This window comes from Pterocles gutturalis, unplaced genomic scaffold (genome assembly GCF_000699245.1).
Source record: "Pterocles gutturalis isolate BGI_N339 unplaced genomic scaffold, ASM69924v1 scaffold46637, whole genome shotgun sequence".
NCBI classification, from domain to species: domain Eukaryota; kingdom Metazoa; phylum Chordata; class Aves; order Pterocliformes; family Pteroclidae; genus Pterocles; species Pterocles gutturalis.
This window is the reverse complement of record NW_010109413.1, coordinates 3,345-19,828: the sequence shown is the minus strand read 5'-3', so window position 1 is coordinate 19,828 and position 16,484 is coordinate 3,345. Positions and strand designations below refer to the sequence as shown.

At 39.4% G+C, this 16,484-nt stretch overlaps 1 protein-coding gene across 1 annotated transcript; it reads right to left on the bottom strand.

Moving 5' to 3' along the window:
* Window positions 1-3,105: 3,105 nt before the first annotated feature.
* On the bottom strand, window positions 3,106-14,781 carry ANKEF1 (ankyrin repeat and EF-hand domain containing 1). The gene is made up of 9 exons (XM_010072953.1): window positions 14,436-14,781; window positions 13,774-13,973; window positions 12,541-12,690; window positions 11,691-11,814; window positions 9,987-10,809; window positions 6,972-7,198; window positions 5,582-5,760; window positions 4,265-4,408; window positions 3,106-3,231 (listed from the first exon to the last, which is right to left on the bottom strand). The coding sequence occupies exons 1-9, from the start codon at window positions 14,779-14,781 to the stop codon at window positions 3,106-3,108; spliced, it is 2,319 nt and encodes a 772-aa protein (XP_010071255.1).
* Between the last annotated feature and the right edge of the window lie 1,703 nt (window positions 14,782-16,484).

Here is a 16,484-nt window from a genome sequence, read left to right as displayed (position 1 = left end):
GATAAGATCTTAATGTTGAGGCAGGCTTTGAAAGCCCTAAGTAATACCATAACCCCATAATAGCAGCAAAAAGCACTAACCAAGCCAGCCTGAGAAAACAATTGGGGGTGGGGCAGAAATCCCTGGGATAAGTAGTCATGTAAAAGGTCCCTTGTGTATGTTTGGTAAATGTTTTTTCTTTTGCACAAAATTAGCTGTCTGCACAACTGCATGTGATCAAGCAGCTAACCTTGTGTTGTGATGATGCTTTGTCTCACCTCTTCTGTCATTGTGCCCTGTGCTTCTGCAGAAAGCCAGTTCCAGGCTGAGGGCTGGATGACATGGGGCAGTAGCTTGTGAGACAAGTCTGCCAGCTCTTTGGGCAGCCTGCTACAGAGATGACCAGGGAGCTACGGAGGAAGTCAGCAGGCCAAAGGAGAACAACTATTTCTTTCTAGTTAGCCATTGTGTTGTGTACAGCTGAGGCACAATTCTTCCCCCTTTCTTTCTGTGCGATAACATGTAAAGACTGTGAGAGTTTGCAGCCCATTCTAGCTGTGATGGAAAAAGCACGCATATGATGCTCATAAGCATTTCCTATGGGAGCAGAAAATTTACCTTACAGGATGAGTTATGAGTTTCTGACTGTGCTGCTTGATTTTATTTTGATAGCTACTGTTTAGCAGATTGACCCCATGCCTCTCCTCCTTTTAGAGATGCAGTTTTCTTTGTAACTGTTTATGGGTATCCTGTTCCTTGCCTGCACTACCTTCTATGACTAGGTTTAACACTATTATTTTCATTACTTAAAATCATCTGCAGCCAGCAGAAGTTTTATGCTGACAGGCAAAAATGATATGCTGGTGTTAAGAATTCCAAGACAGCTGGTATTTGAGGTGATCTCTCACTTGCTGGTAAAGTCTTTCTTTATACTGAACTATTAAGATGCTAAACATATCAAGATACTTTCCCAATGTAAGCAACTTGTCATAAAGTATTTGTGTACAACCACACTCACACAAATAATATCTTCCGTAGTGGTATTTGAAAACAGTATCTTACTCTATATATTTACTTGCTTTGCATTTGTCTTGGTTATCTACTAAATATCTGAAATACTAGGGCCTGAGCAGTGAGGCCTTGAACCAAAGTTGACCTCCAGGTGAACCTCACAACCTAACAATATACCTAATATATATAATATGGATCACATATGCAATGTATAACCTTATGAATATATGCCAATTTATAAAAGCTTTTGTTGTAACGCTTAAAGAGAATTGCTGTAACGCTTGCTGTAAGATAATAGTTGTGTAACGGCAGCCCCACTTGCCAAAAAGAGATATACCTATCTCAAACCTTCAAACAGACCTCTACGTGACAGAACAGAGCAGGGCAGTGACAGGCTTTGTTTAGAGACGCATAATCAAAGATAACCAGATACCTTTACTACTTCTTAACTTTTTCTTGGGTTCTGGCCAAGCATGGGAAAAAGTTAACAAGGGAAAAAAAAAAAAAAACTACACCAGATGTTTTTCGCAGCTTAAGATAGAAAGTTGTTTATTTAACTGTATAAAAGCAGGAACCGTTTGCAGGGAAATTTGGAAGCCTCCTCTATACAGTGGACACAGTGTATAGAGATTTCCCAATTGCCAGGATGAGTTCTCCAAATCCTTCGCTGTAAACGGGCTCCCCAGCATCTGTGGATCTGGATGATGGTAATACAGGGCAACTGGTGATGTATCTTTCTTAATCACTATCACTAACTCTATGTAGTAATGTCCTGTAACACAAGTGCTTTTTATCTCTTAGGTGTTGGCTAACTAGATTCTTCTCACAATGTATTAAAATATTGGTTTAAGTTTCCAAGGATAATTGGGCTGGAGGGTTCCACAGGCTATTTACACTTTGTACAGTATTTAATGTGTGCTGATTTCTCTTTTTTTTTTTTTTTTTTGGTAGTCTGAATGTTCTTATATCCTGGGAAAGAACAGATAGGAGGCTTCAGTTTACTTATCCATGCTTTTTGCTGGATATATATATTTAGATCTATTTTATAGCATTCCCTCCTACTTATTTCCTCCCTAAGCTAAACATTCCCAGTATCTCCAGCCTCTGCTTACCCCAAACTTATCACCTGTTACTGCTTTTTTGAAGCTCCACACCAGGCTCACTTTTGTGCTGCCAACTATTTTGCAGACATAACCAACAGGATTCAAGAGGTGCTGAGTCCTTCAGCAGAACGCATGCTGGTTTGGCCAGATCCTGTCACATAAATCTTGACATGATACACTTCCTAACGTGAACTTTCAATACCTATTCTTCATGCTAAATTACTACAGCCTGGTCAGGTCACTTCTAAGACACCACCTCCCTCCCATCCAAAGAACTCAGAACAGGAGGGACAGTATCTGTTGACTTCACTGCTGTGCGGACAAGCACTGATTTGGACTATCTGTGGATGTAGCTCTTAATACAAGAACCTGCATTCATAAAATCTCTGTATTTCAAGTTTGACAAAAATATCTACAAGTCTTGATAACATCTTTGCGATGCTGCGGTTGGGGAATACATCCTCATCAGGGGAGGAGAAAGATCTCTGCGCTCTTCCAAGTGTGTTGGAGAACCTGAAAGCAGTACACTAGACAGCAGTAGTCCTGGTTGTAGATTCTGTACTTTCTGTTGCCTCTGCAGACAACCAAAAACATTGTTGTCTTGCATAATTTCTGAATGTTATCTTTGTATATTTAATACCCTTTTAGTAGGAGGGTTAACATCTTCCAGGAGAAGTTTTATGTTGGGGTGAAAAATAGCCTCATAAAGCCATACCTTTACAAAGACAAAGGACGTGTGTGTCACAACAGTGGCTGTTCCATGAAGTACATTGAACCAGCTCCAAGACTTAGAATCACATGAGGATAAACCTTTTTCCAAACTAAGCCCTTAACAAAAGATTGTGTGTAAGCAATGTAAACTACATTGGAAAAAATTACTACAATTTTTTTTTTGTCATAACTGAGATACATTTACTGAGCACTGCATGATTCCTTCCTTACAGAGGAGTAGCCTTTTAGATCTTTGTCCCCTTGAAATATGTGCTGAAGGAGCTTCTTGCAGCTGCTGTACTTATTGCATAACTTCTCTATTAAAGGGGGTCATGGAGCTCTCTGAGTGGCCATCAAGAGTAAAGTGTTCACGAAGCAATTCTTGCTTTCTTACGAGCTCTTCTGTTGCAGCTTCAGGGGCCCAAATCTAGAAAGTAAAAGTATTTGTAGTTAATTTGGACATGACTTCTGCAACTGAAGTATTAAGAAGATACTGTTAGCCAAAGAGAGCCATGTTCTAGCATTCCTTTCCATCCTGAGACATAGAAAAAAACTCATGCAGCCTCCCAGTGGGAGATAGCCCTACAATTTGTGTATGTATAGTAGAGCATTCTCTTGTCACTTCTATTCTATAACATGCCATGGGCTCAGATTAGGGATAATGTGGGAAAGAAGGTCCAATGCTAATTGTTTAGAGTGACTGACTCAGGCCCAAGATCCTCAGAGTGGAAAACAGTAATTAGCTGTGGAGTCACTGGCAATGTAGCATTATTTCCCTGAGACCATTGCAGAAACTGGCACAAATTAGGGTTAGAGAAATGGTAAACAAAGTCCAAACAAAACTTGTCAGAAAACTTCCCAGTCAGAAATGGTATTCTCTTGCTTTTTAAGGAGAAAAAATATATATGTATATATAAATAATTACTTCTGTGTTCATATTTTTCTCTTTCTCGGTTATTTGCAAATACTTTTAACAAGTCCCTGATACAAAAATTATAGTTGCAGTATTCTAACTGTAGGAGGTAAATATTTAGTGTACAGTAATCCATTTAGTTCAATAACTGTCACTGACATAAGTAATAATGTGATAATTAATTGAGAAGGCAAGTTAGAAGTTGGTGATGGTCCCATGCACAAGGACTTCTATCCTTTAAGAATGTAAAATCCATACCACAAATGTAGTGGCATTTGTATTTTACTGCGTGTCCACTTTAATTTAAAACTTGATAAGAGCTTGGTTGTCATGATTTTATATAAATATGTATATAATACATAATGTATATTTATGAACTCCATAGTGTACTATTGCTTTGTGGCAATCTCTTCAGCCTGTGTCACACCATCTATAAGCTAGCTGAATTGCAAAGTCATTTCATCAGCTTGTTCTGGTTTTTGATCTACAGCAAGGTCTACCTTAACATCACTGTGAAACTGGGCTTATGTTTTGCTACTGTACGTACTTTTCTCGGTTTGAACGTGATGTCATCTTTCTTGGTAGCACCACTGGTTATCAAAGTGTTCAGATAAATAACACTGTCTTCAGGGGAATGTGTTGTCTTTTCAATAATGGATTTTTCTACACCTGGCAGAGATACCTGTGAAGGCTGAAAGAGAAGAAGTTACCAGTTATACAAATACATCGCATGTGGAAGCAAGACTCACATTCTGCATCTTCCAATACTTCTTTTGCCATCTATTTACTGTGGGTGTATTTTTCTTTAGGCTGATTTTAATAACCAAAAATTGTGAGGGGAAACCTTTTAAAAGGTAGAGGATGACTCTCCTTGGACATTAGAATAGTAACTGCTCTTTAAGACTCACAAGACAATCACCTAGTACCATGGGTAATCTCATCTTGTGCTAGGTGATGAAGAAATAAGCACCTAAGGTTGTCCTCCTCCTGCCTACGAAAGTCCTATACTATCCCTGACAAATCCAAAACATTTCTGAAAGGGGGGAAACCAACATCTGGCTACTGGGACATACTTACTACGCTGTCCAGGGCAGGGCTCCTGAAGGATATTTCCAGCAGTGCAGATACAACTGCATTTTCTCTCTAAATAGCATCCTGGGTCTGACTAACAAGTACCACTGGTAAATCAGGAAGATTTCATCCACAATAAGACAACCAGGATGTGGTCATGGAGGCTGATGTCAGATTGGGAACTAGGGCAATGGTGAGGTACTCCAGGCTTGCTGGGGGTACAGGAACGGCATTCAGAAGTGCAACAGCCAAACATCAGCGTGGGATTTGAGAAACAGAACTCCGGTCAACAGTAGAAGAGGAAGGATACAGGACAAGATGGGAAATGAGAAGCCAGCAACCCTGATATCATCTCAGTGAGTTTGATTAGTAGAATAAAAATACTTTTCTACTAATTTGAAGGGCCTTGGTGTTATCCTGTGAAGAAAGAGGTGTGCTCCCTTTAAGGAATTATGTTTACCAGTTGTTCAGTATTTACCACAACAGAGCTGGATGATCATAAACTTCAGGAGAAGGGGGAAAAAAAGAGGAAATATTTTTGTGTGTCCTGTCAGTGATACAGGACATAATTAAGTGGGACTGGGGAGGACATGAAGTTCATATAATTAACAAGTCAAAATTTCAACCAGTGAACAAGTACTAGTAGTGGCAAGAACAAGTACTGGCTTCTGAAAATACTCACTTTAACAAAACTGCCTGATCTCTAGCTTTAGAGCAACATGGATGGCAAATACAGGAAATAAAGAAGCACTCTACTATTATCAAATCAATCCTTTGTTATCATCTCTCATACCTTTTTTTTCACAGCTTGTATCTCTGCAGGCATCAGTGCAGAAGGTGACTTTGGCTTCACAACTTTTTCTTTCCCTGCTTTTTTTTCTGGTACTTCTGGCAAATTTTCCAGTTTATTTTGGAGCAGATCAATTATTCTAGAATCTGCAAATACTTTAGCAATATCAAGAGCATTCTTTCCTGTATCAAAAAAAAATAAAAAAAAACACAAATACCTGTATAAGCCATGAAAATGAATTGCAACTGGATAACGACACTACAGTCAAATTAATTCAATTAAGCCTCTATTAACCATTCAGTGGGCCAGCATCATGCCTGACTGTGGTGTGAGGACTGGCAGTCATCAACACTGCTTGCAGAAATGAGTCTTGAAATCAAATATTGCAGGAATTCTTGGAGTGGTTGCTTTGCTCTTAATGTCCTGACATTTGCAACTTAACATACTGGTCCTGCAGGTTATAATTTTGATCTTTGAGAACAGAGAGCATTTAGCGTTAGGAGATGGCTGGCATAGTTATCAGGTTAGGAATGTTGACCAAGTTATTGTAGGTATTGACCTCTTCCAGTTCTTGCTCTGTGGCTGGAAAGGAGTCAAGGGAGAACCCCATGGTTTAAATAGCACTGAACACCTTCAGTGACTAAGAAACGAAAAACTCTTGGATCTTATAAGACAGTGGCTGTAACGTAGCTGCGAGACTAAACTGCTGTATGAACTGGAACTTCATGTAGCAACAGAAATGGAGAATACAAATCCCTTGTACAAGCAGCATTGCATCTATAAAGCATTTTGGGAAGGAAAGTCTCATTATACAGCAATATTGCTTCCTATATTAGAGCAAGGGCTTAAAATGGGATAAATGTTAACTGTTTAAATTATTCCAAAAACAGAGGAAAAAAATACTGAATGAGGGATCTGCTGTGAGGAGGTAGCACTTCAACAACTTCTGTTTTTCTCTGAGTAATATTTACACACTAAGCAGCAAGAAATTTTTCTTAATCAGTGCATAAAAACTAAGTGATTTAAATGGGTGACAGAGCATACACTTACCACAACTAAAATCCAATTTTCTATCAAATAATATTAATTACCAGATAGCAATTTTTTATTAAAGCCACTTATAACTTTGTACACATCTTATGAGGAGCAACAGTCTCCTTAAGAATGTAATTAATCATGTTACTTTATTTTCTAGTTGCAAACTGAGGAAAGCTGACTAGTTACAATATGATTCCACACAGTAGAAAACTAGTTGAACCTTTTACCTTCATCCTGATCCTGAGAGCAATCATAAATTCAGAATTCTCAGTGTTCAAAGAACTTAGTATTTTTTTTTAATAAAATATGCATACACATAAGGAAACAGGCCTTTGGGGGAGAGATTGATATTTACCATTGCTGTTTGTCACTTGGATGTCAGCACCTGCATTGATTAAAAAATAGACTATATCCAATCTGCAGATCTCAATGGCTCTCATTAGTGGGGTTGCGTTGCCTACTGCAGGTGCATCCACTGCTGCTCCAGCCTTCACTATCAGTTCCACAATGTCTAGGTGTCCGTTATAGCAAGCATGATGGAGGGGAGTCCACATGAAATTGTCTGTTGCATTTACATCAGCCCTACAAAAAAGCAAGAGGAGTTGTGGCAGGTGAAGAGATGAAGCTAGCTGCTAGATACAGCAACATACACAGCTCCAAGTACAATCAATATTAACTCCTCACTACAATGGCATTTTCAATGTTGATAAAGATTTTTATATTGCCACTGCTACTCTGAAATCATTTTAGTATCTGATACATAGCTTGTCTTGGAATATTAATTGTACAAGTGTGCCTGGGTGGTAATCATATCCTGTCCAAGCCAACAGTGTCCTCTACATGGGTTTTCACAGCTATAGAAAAAAATAGGCATTCAAACAGCTTAGTCCTCTAAAATGCTGCTAGTGTTTGGGCTCCAGCTTTATTGAGAATGGCAAAAAGCAGATTAAGGAACTCAAAAGAGAATGCTTCTGGGACAAGAATAGGTGCTCTAAAACATGTGGCAAAATTGCCTACTGTCCAATTTACAGATGAGTTACAGGAGGTCTACCTCAGAAAATCAGACGATTTAAAATTCTTTCAGCCGCTGTGTTGCAGGACTAGATCTTTCCCTGCTCCCAGGTTAACAATGACATGTTCTGGAGCACACAAGGGCTAGTTTCGGGGAGACACTTGCAATATGCTGCCTCTGGATGAAGCTGAGGGAAAAAGCACTATCAGCCCTTTAGCAACTGGCTGCCTTGGTAGCTTCTGGGCTCGGGGCACCCAAAGGCAAGGCTTGGGGAACAAGAGCCACTAGAGCACCTTAATGGCGTTAAAAAGGAAGAAATATGGTTCCTCCGTATCTCGGAAGAAAGCACCCTCCATGACTATACCCAGACCTGCAATCTACCATGTGTTCCGTGCGTGGGTTCAGAAAGGGACAAGACCTCACAAGGGGCTTCCCCAGTACTCAAGCAGAGTGAAATACTTTCAGTTGCATTTAGGATAGCCTAGAGGTCCTGAACTTAGTTAGGGTCACTGTTCCATTTACTCTAGGGACAAAGAGCTGATGTCTTCCCAAAACACATGGAGGGAGGGAGAAGGAAGAGAAAATTATGAAGGAAGGTGCCTCCAGGGATAGCTTTTTGCTCTTCTGGTCAGATGGTTAATATTTATCTATCTCTAGATCAAAAGAACAGATTCATCTGTTCATCTTGTTTAAATTTTTCGTCTTTTTCAGAATTCTACCTTTGATGAGATCTTACTCTAGTAAATTCCCTGGACCTACTAGTTTTACTTTGTTATCTTTCAGTTGCTTAGCTGTTATGGTTTACTCATATACAGTTTTAGTTTCCTTTATATTTCTTGTTAAAATAAGTGGTTCCAGTTATTCTACTTTTTCTCCCAACTCAACCTCCATGCCTGTACTGATACTCTGCTTTTGAATCCCTTTTGCTAACTTCATTCTGTCTGAAACAAATTGATCAAAGGGAATAGGGACAACACAGCAACGACAATTTGCCTTTAGCACAAATGTAATTTACTTCTGAGTGTTTCTGGGACAAGATAGAAAGCGGATACCACCAATTTATGTTTAAACCTCAGCATTTTCTATAGCTCTGAATAAATGTCTTCTTTTCTATTTGATATGGATTTGTGACACTGTACTGAAAAGGTTATATTATAAAAAGTGTTTGAACTCCCATGCCAAATTGAAGTATCTTGAAGTCCACTCTGACAGATGCAAGGCTAAACACTGTACTGATAACTTTGTTCCACTTCCTTATTTCTGTCAATTTAAAAATCTTGAAATTGGTACTATTTTTTTAAACCAAGTTATTACATTTCTAGGTCTAACTGTTAAATATGATGAGATGTGATTTCAGTGCTGCCTAGCGAGGCTTGACGAAAGCTAACTCTTCTATCCTTATCTTTGGAAGACCTGAATATACACATTTACACAACTTCCCATATGCTCCAGGAATGTCAGTGTAATCACCAGAGTGTGTAAAGATCCATGTGCTATTAAGTCTTCGCAGGAATTGGAGCAACAACTACAGCCACTTATCCTTAGAAATTAACGTTAAAAAGAATTCTAGCTATAGGTAGAGAACAAAGCTAATGTAAATATCTTAGCAAAAGTTTTATTTAAGCATTTATGTGAATGACTGTAGGACTCCACAGCAGTCCGACAAAAAAAAAGTTACCCTATTACGCAAGTATGACTGAAACTTTCTTAAATTGCTTTCATTTAGCTATCACTGGGATTTTTCACAAGTGTATAGGCTACAAAATTGCTGAAGCACCTCTAAAGAGAGGAACAGACTAAAGAGCAGCATGTGCTTCTGGTGTAAATCCTGCTGCCCCAGCCAGCTGAGGCTGCAGAGGAAAGTGATTACAAGGCTTATTCCATTACAGCATTTGCATGTAAAGGCCCTGGCATTGTGGAACAGGGAAGTCCAGGACTGCCTTGAAGATTTCAGGCAAGTCACTTCAGACAGAATTCCCCAAAATCATTTACTGATTTGAGAGTTCAGTTTTGAGGATGCACTATTTGTGATGTGGGTATGAACTAACTGCAGTTCCAACAGACTGTATTTGTAAGTACACTGCATCTGACAAAAATGTCAACAGCCCAGACCCAAAAAATTTCAGACCTAGGGAACTTACCTCTTGAGTGTTTCTACTTCCCTGTTACTAAAATGTGAAAAATAATAAACTAACTCTCTGTCACTCAGGTTCTTATGGAACTAACTTTAATACTAAATGTTAGGTAAATAAAAAACCAAACCACAGTCTGTTGCATCCAAATGTTTACTGGAAATTTATGCTTTTGAAAGCCCTTCCAAAATAGCAATTTTAAAAAAAATATCTGAGATTATCTTACCCCTTTTCCAGAAGATACTGTACAACATTTATGTTCCCACTTGCACATGCAGCCATCAAAGGTGTTTTGTAATATTTATCTTTTATGTCTACTGGCACACCCTCCTCGAACGCTTTCTGTAGAGACAGAATGTCTCCTGCTCTGACAAGGTAGTTAATATTCACGTACATTTTCCTTGGCTCATCTATGTACCAGGCACGGTCATCATGCACGGGATGAGCAGATGGGTGGTCTCGGTTGAAAGAGTAGCTATCAGCAGTGCTCTGAACAGCCTCAATCATGTACACAGGGAAGCCATCTTCCCTACGCGGACATGCGTCCTTTGGAATAACACAAATCGGCACAGGGATGGCAATGCCTTTTTTGCCTCTTCGTTTCTTCGCTTTCTTCCCCTTCTTCCCTTTGGGTCCAAAGGATGTTATAAGACAGCTTTTCTGCAAGTATTTAGAGCCTTTAAAAAATTCTTCAGTGCTGATTCCCTCAAGGGAAGATCCTTCATGCATTTCAGCAATAGTTTGTATTTGTTCAATGTCCACAAAGGCACACTGCTTATGAATAACTGATATAAAATCATCCTTAGCTACTGTCCCATCTCCTTGGCCAACAGCCTCAAATGCCTTGCGGAGGGCAGCCTCGTGCTCTAAGGACCAGTCATACAGCCTCAGCGCCCAGCGGGGGTTGTCCTCCTTAGCCCCAGGCTTGGACTGTTTTATAAAGGTATTTTCAATTTTACGCAACTCTGCTGCTGCTGCTTTAAAACCACTGTCCTTGGCAACGGCTCTTGGGGTCTTTGTTAACAAGTTTGTCCATGTGGGATCACAGCCTAAAAATATGGACACAATTTCACTAATGATGCAGTGGAATTCTTAATTATGTTATATAAGAGACTTGCAATACACATGCAACTAATTGCACAGGTCTAAAATTTTACACTGTCTTAACTATAACAGCGATAGTAGATGGAACCACATCATTAATCCCACACTGGAAGATTAGCCACATGTCTGTATTTGTTTCCCAAAGGGAGATTCACTGGGCAACCCATGCTCTACTTATCCATCCACTCATGAATATGTATAGGCAGAAGTTCCGTGGAAACTCTACAATTTTACTTAAAATGGTGAGCCAGGTTAAGAAGAAACAAACTAAGATTAAAATGTTGCTTGCTGTTCTATAGCCCAACCTTGCAATTTGGTGATGGAACACTAGTTAAATGTTTGAAATACAAAAACAGAACGCAGGATTTTGCATGGTCCTCTTGAATCAAAGCTTGAAGTGCTATGATCACCTAATTAAGTTTGAAAATTAGTACAGCTGCCTTGGAGGATGTTTCAGTTCCTATGGGTATGAAGTTTTCCTCATGACTACACAGAGATCTTTCTTAAAGTGATCAGCAAACCAGAATTTTTTATTGGAAGTTTCCATGCAATACATCTAAAAATAACTAAAATCAGAATAACTTAATACAGTCTAAGTTATAAAAACCTATCATGTTTCTGCTGCTTTCTTTGAGAAATGTTTTATCTCAGCCACATGGGTAGAAATAAGTCATAACAGCCTATACTAGGCACTTCTTAATGAGAATTACATTTGCCACATGATACCTGCAAGTCAAATCCTTCATAGATGTCCAAATGAAATCTTTCCTTTAGCACAGAAATAGAATATACATGATCGTTGCAAAGTAACTTATTTTCAATGTACCTCTTTGTCCTATAAACTTGCAGCAGTTTGCAAATCCTCCCTCCGCAGCATAATGAAGCGGCGTGTTACCATTCAGAGCAACCAGGCCCAAGTCTCCGTTATAAGCTGAAATAATCCTCAAAATCTAGAAAAACAAAGCACCACCAAAAATCTTGTCTGTTTCTTAAGATGAGGAAGTGTGAGAATAATTTACAAATAAAGGCAATATCATGTATTCCCAGTTCACATAGTGAAGATCTCTCCTGTGCCCATCTGATTGAGGCACACATAACATTCAAGTTTCCTACAGTACTGTGCTTACTTAACTGAGGAAACAGAAACATTGTTCAGTTGTAGACACTAAGGACAATCTCCATTCCTGCAAGCTCACTGCAGGCCACTGTCTTAAAGTAACTCTGACGTTACACGCACAATCAAAACTGCATAACTTTATCTACTTCGATGATGAGATGGGGCATAAGGAAGAAAGTGCCTACCTGCAGTAGTTTGCATCTGCCCTTCTTATAATGGTCATGTTTCATCTGAGTTACACAGCTGTGATATGCTACATCTCGAGAGAAACAAGCTTTCCAATGGAGCTGTTCACACCAGACAGCCACGCTAGCACACACACTCAGGGGTACCTTGGCAAAAAAAGGGCTTTGCAATTATGAGAGAGATTCTATCACTGCTGGATTCCCTTTGATACTTAAAAAGAAGCCACTTTTGATTGCTGATTATTATACTTTGATCAGCTGAGAGACTGGACTTAAAAAAAAAAACCCAAAACACCCAACCCACAAAAAACCCAACCAAAAACCCACCCCAGGTTGGCTTTGCAGTGATGCTTTAATGCCACAAATGATGATACCTCAAAAAAGCCGCCTTTGGCTGCAAAATGTGCAGCACTGTGTCTTTCAAGGTCAAACAGGTTAACATCAACTCCTCTTTCAAGTAGACCACGCACCAGCTCGAGAACACCTTCTCTTGCAGCTTCCATTAAGGCTGTGCGACCTGTAGCCTGCAAGGTAGCAAGAAAACTATTCAGAATTTGTTTTGTAAGCTAATTCAGACTGGAACAATATGATCTGATGGTTGCAAGGTGGCATAAAACTGAAGGTCTTCTTTTAGGTATTACCAAAAAAAAGGAGAGAAGTCTAATAGTTTCAAAGATACTTGTAGGTAAACTTTAAGAATCTGGTCATAATGCTGCTAAAATATGTGTAGTCAAATCCCAGCAACTCAAGCACATCAGTAACTTGAGTCCCTTGAATAGTCTCTGTGCTAATCGATTCTTTAGTTAAGGAATTATTTACTCTGTTTGCATGCTCCCATGTATGTTTACAAAATTTAACACAAAAAACTGCCTCTATCACAAAAGACCATAAGGAGCTATGGCTGGAGGAGTGCTACAGGGAAGGCAGAGCAACTGGGGAATTTCACTACTCTTCTGTCTGAGAGGAAAAGTTCACATTCTAAACATTAGTGCTATCTCTCTTTCTAGGTAACAGTGTATGTTTGTGATTAGCAGCACCTATTTTCTTTATAATGGCTGACTTTGGTAGATCTGGTGAGCTTTCCAAGAACAGAGCACACCTTGGATCAGGGATCGTCTGCTATTAACATGCTGGCCCACAGCAACACTTAATCTGACTTGCCACTCTACAGACAGGCAAAAAGAGCAGTGAGCCATGGATATTGTTCCACTGAACCATACCTTCTTCTCCAATATCTGTCTTTCTCTGGGCCTAATAAACCATTCCTACTATGTGACAAGGTACGTGTCCATCATATCACAAAAATAATACAGATTTCTCATATTGCAGGTATACTGAGTTATACCAGTTACATTTTGGTTTTATACAGTATTTGCATTCTTATCTACAAAAATCTATATCAGGATACATGGTTCAAGCAGAAGATGTAAATCCCTGCTCCTGCAAAAAAGGGAGGTACAGAAAAAGGGAATAGGCATGGCCACAGAGTTAAGCACTTGTCACTGCTTTATTATTTTAATGTGAGGATTTAAGGTCATATACTCTAGTTGTCTGGTAACTATTCTATAGTCCTGTATGTATGTTCTTGGTTACAGAAATATTCATACTGGGTTTCTTGCATTGGGATTTGCTCCTCTTTCCAAGAAATTCAGACATATTTCTTTAATATCATCAGCTTGCTCACACGCTTGTAGAAATACAGGCTTCCCATCAGTAGTGCAGTTGTTAACATCTGCACCATAATCCAAGGCAATTTGCATGCAGTGGTAGTGCCGTCTTGTAGGTAAAATGCAGTAAAACAAAACACCTGCAAAGAAAACCAGCAGAGATTATGGTACAATACTAAATTATTAGAAAAGTTACTTAGGCTGTAAACTTCACAGCTGAATGGACAAACTCCTTCAGGAGAGAGCCGTTAACTTCTCTTGGGGTGTATACATGCAAAAAAGACTTCTAGTTTAGGGCCTTTAAACTTGGGGGAGTAAACCAGAATTTAATACGTGTCATGAGAGGAACATGATTCTCAATCACAAGTTATCTTTCAGCTATGTACTAGAAAAGACCTATGATTTAAAGGCCTAGACTGTTCCAGGAGAAATATTTCCCTTTTCATCACAGCTCTGATGGCCAATAGCTTCTGTTGAGCTGTAAGGATTACCCTCATCCACTGTTCCTCTCTACAGATTGGACACAACATACATAGCAAGCATCTAACACAGAGGGGTCATTTTATGGTATTTCTGGTCTGATAAGGTTCCCTTTTACTTACCTTTCCCTTCATTATCCATAGCAGTCATGTCTGCTTTAGCTTTTACTAATAAATCTAAAACCAACTCATGGCCTAGTTCAGCTGCCTTCATTGCTGGAGTACGTCCCATTTTGTCCTGGACATCAGGATGAGCTCCCTGTTCCAGCAAGCAGCTGCACATGTCAGTGTCATTTTTAATGCAGGCCAAATGAAGGGCACTGCATCCTTCCAGAGGCTCTGTGAAATTAATGAGATTTGGGAATCCATTCTGGACCAGCTTTTCCATTTGTTTCTTGTCTTTCTGGTGAACACACTGAAGAAGTTTGTAGATCTGTAAGTTTAGAAGTCTGTTATCTACTGGTAACATCCCAGAATAAGAAAAAAATGTCTTCTTTCAAGGAAGTAATTTCTGCATGGGGAGAGAAGAAAAATGTAAATTCAGAGATGAGATTATAATTACATGCCAGTAAGAACAGGAATCAAACTATGTTCAAGGCATTAAAATATCCACTTTAACTTGACAGAGCACCAAGCTTTGAATGAATTTATCTCATTTAGTATGCACAGCATATATAGAGACTATATAAACACATGTAGCACCTTGCAAAATTGTTCTTCCTAGTCTTCAAACGGTTCTGAAGAAGTCTCATTCAAGGTGAAAATTAAGTTAAGAAACTGTAAGGTAACTGCTTTCCATTCAAGGAACTGTAATAATCTACAATTACCTGGAAGCCCAAGGGGAGGCTGATCATCTGTCATTTTTGTACTTCAAAGGGAAAAAAAAAAAAAACAATCGCAAGTCACAGTGTCCTCTGCACCTCCTAAAACATAAAATTGATACTAGCATTGCCTCATCAGTACCTGAACACCTTCTTTTTTTTGGTAGCTGATGCATGAACTTCCTGGTGGGCTACATACACAGAAGAGTAAATTTTATTTCTCTGCAGCAAACCCTTGGGGAAAAAAAAGATGCAGACAGTGGGGTGGCACTAGCCTGGAAAAATGTTCCCCTATGTGATGCAACACATGCTTCTTGAGGAAAGTGCAGTGCAGGAAAGCAGCTTTGCATTTGCCTCAATTCTAATTTTTTTTTTTAAGACTTTTTAGCCTCTGTTAGCTAGTCTCAGCACTTGTGGCTGGAGTGCCAAAGAAATGTCAGATGTTATAAGGACCATTTCTGAAGCTTGCTTAAGTGGTTGGGAAGCTTCCTACCAGCTTCAGCAAGCCTTGGGTCAGCCTGTCCTCTGAAAACAACAGTGCGCTTACAGGACATGCAACAAAAAAATGTGCAGGAACAGCGTTCTGTTAGGGAATACTTGGCTTTTGTGGGTTTTTTTTATCAGCAATATAACCTGCAAATGGGACCACTCAGCAATCTGCCTGGCTACTGCTGGGTGCTGTGTGGATGTCCAAGAAAAGGAGAATTTTAAGAGAGAGATGCAGAAAGATGCACAATTCCAGCAGACTTTTTGAGGCAACACCTCCCATTCTAGAAAGGAAGCCTGAGAGAAAACTGCAGGAAAAGTAGAAAAAAATGAATGAAGGCTAATCACGCTGGGAATGGATAGAGCACAGTAATTTTTGTATCACAGGTACAACATCCCAGTTGTCACTTCTGTTACTGTCTTTCCTTTCTTTTGAAATTCTGTGGACAGCCTATTTTTGGAACAACAGAGACAGGAGTCAAGTTTACTGTTGACAAATTTCTGAGAACTGTTCCTCTTGTGTTTTCCTCCGCTAAATAAACTACTTAGTACTCTCCCTGTGCATCTGGCCATGCTGCCTAAGGATACCTGCAGCCCTGAGTCATGCGCTATGCGCAAAACAACCCATTACACCTTCTGACACATCTGACTGCAGCTGATTGCTCCTCCCCGTAACAGAGTTAAAATAGCAGAGGTGTTTCAGGAGAGGAGTAAGGAAAAGGTAAGGAAACCACTTAAAAGTGGCATGAAGCCACTTAAGAGCTGCCTTTTTGAGTCTGTGGAGGAACATACTGTAAAATGTTCACGTTTTGCTTGGAAAACTGTTTGTGTTGTAACAGTTTTGACCAGCTCTACACCATGTTTT